At 41.2% G+C, this 8431-nt stretch overlaps 1 protein-coding gene across 1 annotated transcript; it reads right to left on the reverse strand.

Annotated features, from left to right (window-relative positions):
• Positions 1-365: 365 nt before the first annotated feature.
• Positions 366-7056, reverse strand: LOC136430146 (profilin). Its single transcript, XM_066420471.1, has 4 exons — positions 6760-7056; positions 2545-2608; positions 1842-1949; positions 366-1311 (listed from the first exon to the last, which is right to left on the reverse strand). Exons 1-4 carry the CDS (start codon positions 6868-6870, stop codon positions 1214-1216), a joined length of 381 nt encoding a protein of 126 aa, XP_066276568.1. The 5' UTR covers positions 6871-7056; the 3' UTR covers positions 366-1213.
• Positions 7057-8431: the final 1375 nt, after the last annotated feature.

Below are 8431 nucleotides of genomic sequence, written 5' to 3' on the forward strand. Positions count from 1 at the left end.
GTGTATGAAGCCCAGATGAGCCGAACAAAATCCCCACACCCAGAATGTCACTGTCACAATTCTTAGTTTGAATACAAGATAAGTTTGAATAACAATGATTAGAAATTCATCTAAAAGAGATTTGCAGTGAAAAAAGATGTTTCCAATTTTGTTCCAATTTTCTTTTAAGTTCCACCAAAATCGCAATTTCAGGCGACAAACTGCACCACTTTGCGAATACCTGGCGCATTTTGGTGTAAATTGGCACAGTCCAATGAGAAACCAGCTTAAAATGAAGAAACAAAGCTCACATTTGATAGTATAGCCAAAGGAGGCTATTTTAACCTCCTTGTATAGCCTAAGAAAAACTACACCCATACGGAAGATAAAAGTGATTCTTTATTATCCTTATACCTTCAGTCTTCAAACAGCCAGTAACGAAAGTTTGATTTATGCGCTGAACTAAACAAATTACATAACGTCATGTCAACGGTCATTTCTCACACATAGTCATGTGGAATAACAGTTTGAATAAATATCACATGTTGCAAATGGTCGGTACATTTAGAATTTAAATAATGAATGAAGAAACGACCCCTCAACATATACGAAATGAAAACAGATGAAGACATTACGATGTTGCTAGTCTGGCAGTGTTGTGTTGTGTTTTGGTAATACAACTCGTCCTACGACAACTAGAAGTTCGATGTACCTTACGGTATAGTAATATCCAAACTTACAAATTGATTACGGGCAGGTTTTCTCTTCATAAACATGCATTCCTCTGGTTTTCCCCTCCATCCATACATCCATTCCCTACATCTATCTTTCTAGACATAATATTTAAAATTGGCAATTAAAGTTATGTCGGTTAGGCTATTGAACCTAGTCTAACAAATTAGAAAAATCCAACTTGAGGAAAACTTCCCACCTATAGTTTCAAGATGCAAAATACTTTGAAGTATTTTTCATTTATAATCAATCACTATCACCTATTTTTTGACAAAAAATTCAACGACAAATTCTCTTGATACTTTTTAAGTACTTTTTCTCTGTTATATTGAAGTGAAATTTTCTCCTAACTACTTCATGCAAAAATGGTCATTTACAACAATGTCTGCCGCCTTATAAAGGCTATCGTTTAGACACGCTTATGTCCGACTGTACATATGTCTAGTTAGGAACTTATAGATTTCGATTCCATACAGCAGAAATGATGATTTTCAGCGGAACATCAAAGCTCGTTCTGAATCAGCCAGTCTCCCAGTTTTTCTACCACGCAGGCGCACTGCTCTGGCAGGATCGGCTCTGCGTATATCGCCATCACCATGGCTGCAATACAAACAAAAAGCATCGTCACCATAGCAACAATAGAAACAACAAACATCATCACCATAGCAATAATGCAACAACAAATATCATCACCATAGCAACAATACAAACAGCAAACATCACCGTAGCAACAATACAATGAAAAACGATCATCACCATAGCAACAATACAAACAAAAAACATCATCACCATAGCAACGAATAAAAACAACAAACATCACCATAGTAACGATACAAACAACACACATCATGACCATGCTTAGCATGTGAGGAAACCCATGCCATTAAATCTATAGCTATATATTTCTAAAAAAAGGGTTTTGACGAAAGTAGGCACACATACAAACACACACACATAAACATGCACAAAGAAGCACAGAGATTAGAAGGAGAGATACACTTTCACACACATACGCACACACACACACACGAACACATGATTTCACATACATGCATGTACACACGCGCAACTTTGTTACCCAATCACTGGTTTAGCATCCCATCTGTAAACTGGATGACGACATGGCTTACCTGTTTTAGTCTTGACTATGTGAACCCCTGTTCTGTCCTTCTTCCCCCGGATCAGCTTATCGTCCCCGCTCAGGTAGATGTACTTTACTCCTCCTATTCTAATTCCACCTGGAACAGACAATGTGTACATATGTTCTGTCAGACAAAATATACAATACAATAGACATCCAGTCAATAAGACACACCAAATAACTGTTTCTCAAGCAGCTGGATACGAAATTCAAACATTCAGACAGTTCAGACAGCATCCGCTATCTTTCGTCAGTGACAAGTGATCCAGTTGTTTGAGTAGTTTTACAAAGCGTTTTTAGACGTTCATTCACCTAAATGTCACATCGCATTCCGACTGAAAGCCAAAATGAATGGGACGTTAAATTCCCCTCATATTATATTGCATACACGAACAAGATCGAGAACTTGCGACATGGAATCTATTTACTGTAAATGCAGAAATGTTCGCGGTGGTTTTATGTTCGCGGGTTTCGCTGTGAACTTTCAGCGCGAACTTAAAACTACCGCAAAACTTTTAGCCCACCTATAACTGCACTACTACTACTGTTTCAAACGCGAACCGGCAAAACCACCGCGAACGCTCCATTTTCTCCCTACCGCGAAATAAAAAGCACGCGAACTTGAATGCATTTACAGTATTTGTTTATATATTTCTAAATCTTGTAATTTATACAGAATTCCTGCAACTTACTTTGAATTAAAACTTCGTTACTGGTGAAGGCTCTGCCCAGTGTGGCAACCTCGTCTGTTGATATCTGTGAGAAAAACAGGGAAGAAACGATAATAAAGACAATGTGAATGACAACAAGAAGTTGAAACGCCTCACTTTGATTTTATATTCGTTTCACGGTCTTCTCAACAGGGTTTATAGGCCTCGGAAAAAATGTTGTGTTTCAGGTTACCCGACCGACCCTAGCAAAACCCTTTTTTTTAGTCGGCTGCTGACAAAGCAAGGGATAATTTTCGACATCTGAGTGATGAAATTCAAAATAAACTTCCTGTGCTAACAAAGTAGGGCTTTGAACAGTTGAATATGTAATGAATAGTGTACTTCTTTGTTCGGTTTACTAAAATCTGTATGATTGATTACACAGTGTGAATATCACGATGCTTTAAACATCAGTGCCTGATGCATTCCAGTTTCATTATCACATTGCTAGACTGTATTTATGCGACTTCGGCCGAAATTGCAACAGTTGTGATGATATCTGAACGCGTGTGGCGTTTAAATGTGCAGTTGTGCGCCTTATATTCAAAATAACCCCTATTTTGGAAAATTTCACCGGGCTATTGTCGAGACACACATGTGGATCACGTAACACATTAACCCCAAAATATTTAGACCATCCATGAAGCTCAGAGCTCGAGTCCATTCCTTTTTCACGGTGTTCGGGTGAATATGTAATAATGGATGTGTTACACAATCAAAGCTTTGTCTTAATTCATTTGAAATTTGTGTGCATAATTATTACTAACTAAAGATGTATACTTGAAGTGGGGAAACATACATATATAGAATCAGTCTATCCAAGGAGGTTTAATCATTTGATCGAACCTCCTTGGTCTATCAAGTTCAGCCCTCCATAATACACTCTATACAACTACAATCTACTAACGCATTTGTAACGTCCCTGTTAAAAGTATATGCATTGATGGCGTGAAAGGAGAAACAAAATTGGCTCGACATTGTTCTTGCGAAAATTCCAAACGCCAGCAGTGGTCGACAGTCAAATTCTTTTTGCTTCCGAAAATGTCGAAAGCACATCTGGATGAATGGACGTGTCAGACCATATTTGGGGACAATCCCTCCTAGAAGGGGTATGAAGCAATACTGGCCTGTCTACGTGTGTGTTCAGCTGTAGGGCACCCTGGGACGTACTCAGGCCTCTTGGGGAAATAGGGGTGGGGGGGGGGGGGGGGTGTCGGGAGGGTGCTGATGTTGTGTGGACGTCTGGTCTAGTATCTTTTGTCCTAGCCATGCTGTAATCTTGTTCGGTTCGTTTCCTTTTGTGTTCATCAATTCAAAGTATTCAAAGTCATGCTGAAGCCATTGCACGTGTATCATTGGTATCATATTCATACATGCAGCTTTATTTACTTGTGCTTCTTCTCCATACATTTTTGTAAAGGAGCCGACTGTCTGAGTCTTCTCCGATTCCCAAACATCAGTCGAAATAAGTTCAAGTTGCGTGGTTATAGAACAAGATTTCTCGAAAATGTTTTCATGCTAATACAAGTCACACATGCCAGGCCCGCCCTTAGACTTCTTAAGGCGCTGTACAGAAGTTTTAAGAACGGACAATGATTAAGAAAGTTCATGTCAGAATGCTGATTATTGCAAGTACGCGGACTTGGGGAATATACAGGGACAGTGATTTACATTATCGTAACAGGAGACTAATGCAGATACGAGTGTTGGCTACATATCTTTAGCCTCAGCTGGCTTACGGGTTGGGGTTTTTGACTTATCATAGCTTTTCTGGTTGTATGACAGTTCTGGTACGGGTGGTAGACTGTTATCATTATCAGAAACTAGGGTACAATCCGAACTGATATACAATCGGAAAACAGCACATGGTTATGCCATAAAAAGCATGCTAAAGAGGTGACTGTTCCGCCAGCTGTTAGGAATGATTCTTTTTACATTCGTCATGTTGCTTTTCCAGGGGTGCCTAATAAAGCAAAAAATATCTCACAGCTTATAATTACTGAACAAATGTCTTCGTGACGGTTCAATGCCTATAAGGCAGAAAAAACAAGAAAGATAACTTCTCCCAACGCCGGTTTGCATAAAAAGACCGTTTTTCGTAAGATTTGTACGTTTTGGATTTTCGCAAAGTGATTTGTGCGCGCATGCGATTGTCATAATATTCGTACGTTTTTGCCTAGTTATTCGTGCGTTTTTGCCTAGTGATTCGTGCTTTTTTCGTAAAATTCGTACGAATATCATATAATACGTGTTATATATCTACTCTACATGACATTTTCATCTTTCATAATCCTTAACTTCCGTGACTTTCGAGCCTTGTTCTGTAGTGACCGAGCAATATAGATAATGACAAGGAAAGACTAAGCATTTAGAGTCCATTCCACATTACCGAGAGGGTGTTTGTTGCCTTTTGTTCTAACATTTACAAAACCTTTGTAACAATCTATGTGAGATAAGTAACTGTTAAGAACAATTTCCAACATTCGTTTGATGTTCTAAATATTTTCTGCTGTGTTCCAACAGGTTAAAAAAAATTCCAACATTGAAAACGTTATTTGTATTAGTTTCTAAACTGTTGCAACATAGATTGATCATTTGTTTGAACATGTTCCAACATTCTACAAAAATGGTATAACTGGGTCAGTGGGCTGGGAACAGGCCAATTCACACATCCCTTCAAAGTATAGGGGATTAGGCCTATGTGCCATACACAGACACCTCAAAACAAAAGAGTTGCCTGTGTCCAGACGTGAAATCTGAAAATATACAGAGGCAGACAATAGAGCGTGATTAGCACCTACTTTTATGGGGGCAATAACCCAAATCTACCATTTTGAGAATGATACAAAATGTTGGAACATGTTCCAACAGTGAAACAATCACACAGATGTTTGGAAATTGTTCTAAATAAAGAGATATTTGTGCAAACACTTTCATACTATTTCCAAAATATATAGATGAGTTCAGACATGTTCAAACTTTCATTTCCAATTGTTTGAACAGTCTGGAATTATTTTGACTGAAATAGTCTTTTCTCTAAAATTGTTCAAACTTATTAGCAATATCATCTGAAAACCCTCTCGGTGACATGGAATTGACTCTAAACCTGGCGACTTTTGATATACAAAACAGCTTCTGAACGAGTCTTCTAATTTTGCATCATTTTGCTAGTCTCTATAAGGCTCCGCAGGACATTGGGAAAATAATAGAAAATGGCCAAACAGACAGATAACACGCCAGAGAAGTTCGCAAACTGCACTCCCTGGCCAGCTAACTCCTCTGGCATGCTATCTGTCTATTTGGCCAATTTCTACTATTTTTCCAGCGACCTGTGGAGCCTGGTAGAGGCTATCATTTTGGATCATATAGCGAAGATTCGTCATGCGATAGTTTCGTCACTTTATAAGCTATATGACACCCAATAATCAATCCCGACTGCATGACCATTGAGAGGGTCTGCATGGGCGATCCCGGCAAACGGAAATTCAGGACGAATAGACAGATGACACGCCAGAGGAGTCTGCCGGCCGGTTCGTACTCCTAAGTTGGCAAACTGTACTCCCAGGCCGGCTAACTCCCCCGGCATAGTCTCTGTCTATTTGGCCAATTTCTACTCTTTCCAGCCGCCTCTGGAGCCTGGTAGAGGCTAGGACGTGCCGGTTACGTAAACCGTGAATCAAACTGACTCGCTGCGCCTGACGGAAAACAGGCATGCATACCCTCCAGTGACGGCAGCCGGGGAGGTCCTTACAGACCGGCTAGAACAGGTGCACGTCAGGCCGGCCACCCCGGGAGACTGTTCCCTTCGGTACACCCGTCTGTTGTGAACTTATAAAACTCACAGACAAAGCAGTTAACTCTTTACCCTTATTATCTACGCGCTTGGTATGGAGACAGATAAGAGTATATCAGTGACATGATGAGGTGACTGGAGTAGGACTGATGGGTTGATATGAATGCCGGCATGATGACCACGTGGCCGCGAACATGGCGACATGACTATAAACGTCTCTCCGCCGGACGCAGAAGTGAGACGCGGAATTTCGCGCACACTAAATAAAACTACATACATGTCGGGTCACACATTACACACGGGTTATATAATATATATCAACGCCGCATAGTTTACACAGCTTAAGCAACTGTGCGGTTCTTCAACTTCTGGGAAAAAGAAAAAAGAAACTGAAGTCCATGTACCTCAAGCCCGTTGGATTTTGCCCAAATGCTGCCGTCCAGGCCACAGATCGCGCCGGCGGTGACGCACTGCGTCTGCACCAAATGTTGGTCTAGATACTGCTGCCAGCTCATTGTGGATATCCTTTCTTTTAAATCGCCTCCAAGAGTGACGAATATTAAACCCAGCACTGACTGAAGTCCCGGCGGTGACTGACGGGTCCGGTACGTGAGTGTCCTTGGTTGGCGGCGACGATCTATTTAAATGTCACCGTCTCATCGCAGCCCCCCGCCGGTATCAAACTTAATACTTCACCCCTGAGGAATGCCGGGACGCCTGGACAGGAGGGCGGGTCGCGTTCGGCGGGTTTCGGACATCTATAATGACTCTACCATTCACTCTGTGGGGGAGGGAGTAATTCATGAACTACAGCTTCAGCACCCTTTCTTACTATCTGGACATTAAATAAAAAGTAGGCACGACGAACACAGTCTTGCGTCAATCATTGAAATACACATCGTAAATGACAAGATGTTTTGGCCGACGAACAAGACATATTGTGTGTACGTAATCCTCCCTCTGGGAATGTGGCATCGTCCCTCTATAAATATATGATCTCTGTGCATATCTAACCATTTGAGTTCGGAAATAACCCGATACGCCTGGGTGTTATTATCCGTCAATGGCAGGGAAGGAGGGGTGGGAGAGATGCGAGGAGCAGTCCACAGTTAATTTGCATTTTGAGATCTCAAAACATATATTGGTCAATTCTGCACATAGCAAAGTTTTATAAAGACAATGTCTGACGTCAAAAGTGAAATTGTTTGTCCTTAAATAGGTCTGGTCTGTGTGGAGATGGGTGTGCTATGCATGTCTGTCTGCCATTATTAGGGTATAATAACAGAGCTGATGATATTTCATCATGCGCTGGAGGGCGCGCCCTCCCATGTTTGGAAGTGAGTAAATTTTTCCGAATGACGGGGTCGACTGGCCTATTCTTTTACAGTCAGTGGAAGGGCATGTATTCTCCAAGCAGAGGTTTGGCTACGACGTCTAATTTTGACGCCTTTTTATGCGTTTTTTTATTATGTCGCCAAGCCAAACGGGACAAACTATAAAGCCCGAAAAGACGCCTATATTAAAGGACGGAAAGAAACAGCCGGAGCCGAACCTCTGCTTGGAGAGTAAAGGGCATGTAGCCTGGTGACCATGCCATCGTGAGGTTCCAGGTGTCTCTACGGTGCTTGAAGTGTTGCCCACCCGCTTAGTTCATTAGCACAAGCCGGGGACTTTTTACGGGGTTGTTTTTAATTACTTACGGTCCGGCAGTAATTTGAAAGGACAGCTGGAAAGATGAGCTGTCAGAAAAAGGCCACTGCTTATGCTATGGCCATATTTTCATGATCCAAACCGGGGCCCGGCCGGGATGTTTGCGTCCTTCAAAATAAAACTCTGGAACTTAAGGCGCCCATACATATACGCGTAGTTCAATTATACTTATAGACGTTATTTGTCTTTTTAATCATTATATACGATAGTTTTTGATATGTACACATATTTAGGATATTGTTTTAGCTCACTATGCTGTCCATTGTAATGTCTTGTTTTTGTCAGCAGGGCTAGCCCTTTGTAATAGCCTCCAGACTAGTTGGGCAGCCCTGGCTGTGTGTGATGAACAGCCGGCCAAACCAATAA

This window comes from Branchiostoma lanceolatum, chromosome 1, assembly GCF_035083965.1.
Source record: "Branchiostoma lanceolatum isolate klBraLanc5 chromosome 1, klBraLanc5.hap2, whole genome shotgun sequence".
NCBI classification, from domain to species: domain Eukaryota; kingdom Metazoa; phylum Chordata; class Leptocardii; order Amphioxiformes; family Branchiostomatidae; genus Branchiostoma; species Branchiostoma lanceolatum.

Bases quoted from the DNA above. Each gene is read 5' to 3' on its own strand.
- LOC136430146 (XM_066420471.1), bottom strand. From the start codon at position 6,870: ATGAGCTGGCAGCAGTATCTAGACCAACATTTGGTGCAGACGCAGTGC. The intron at 1,950-2,544 runs GTAAGTTGCAGG...TGTCTGTTCCAG, and splicing joins TAACGAAGTTTTAATTCAAA to GTGGAATTAGAATAGGAGGA. The intron at 1,312-1,841 runs GTAAGCCATGTC...TTTGTATTGCAG, and splicing joins CATAGTCAAGACTAAAACAG to CCATGGTGATGGCGATATAC.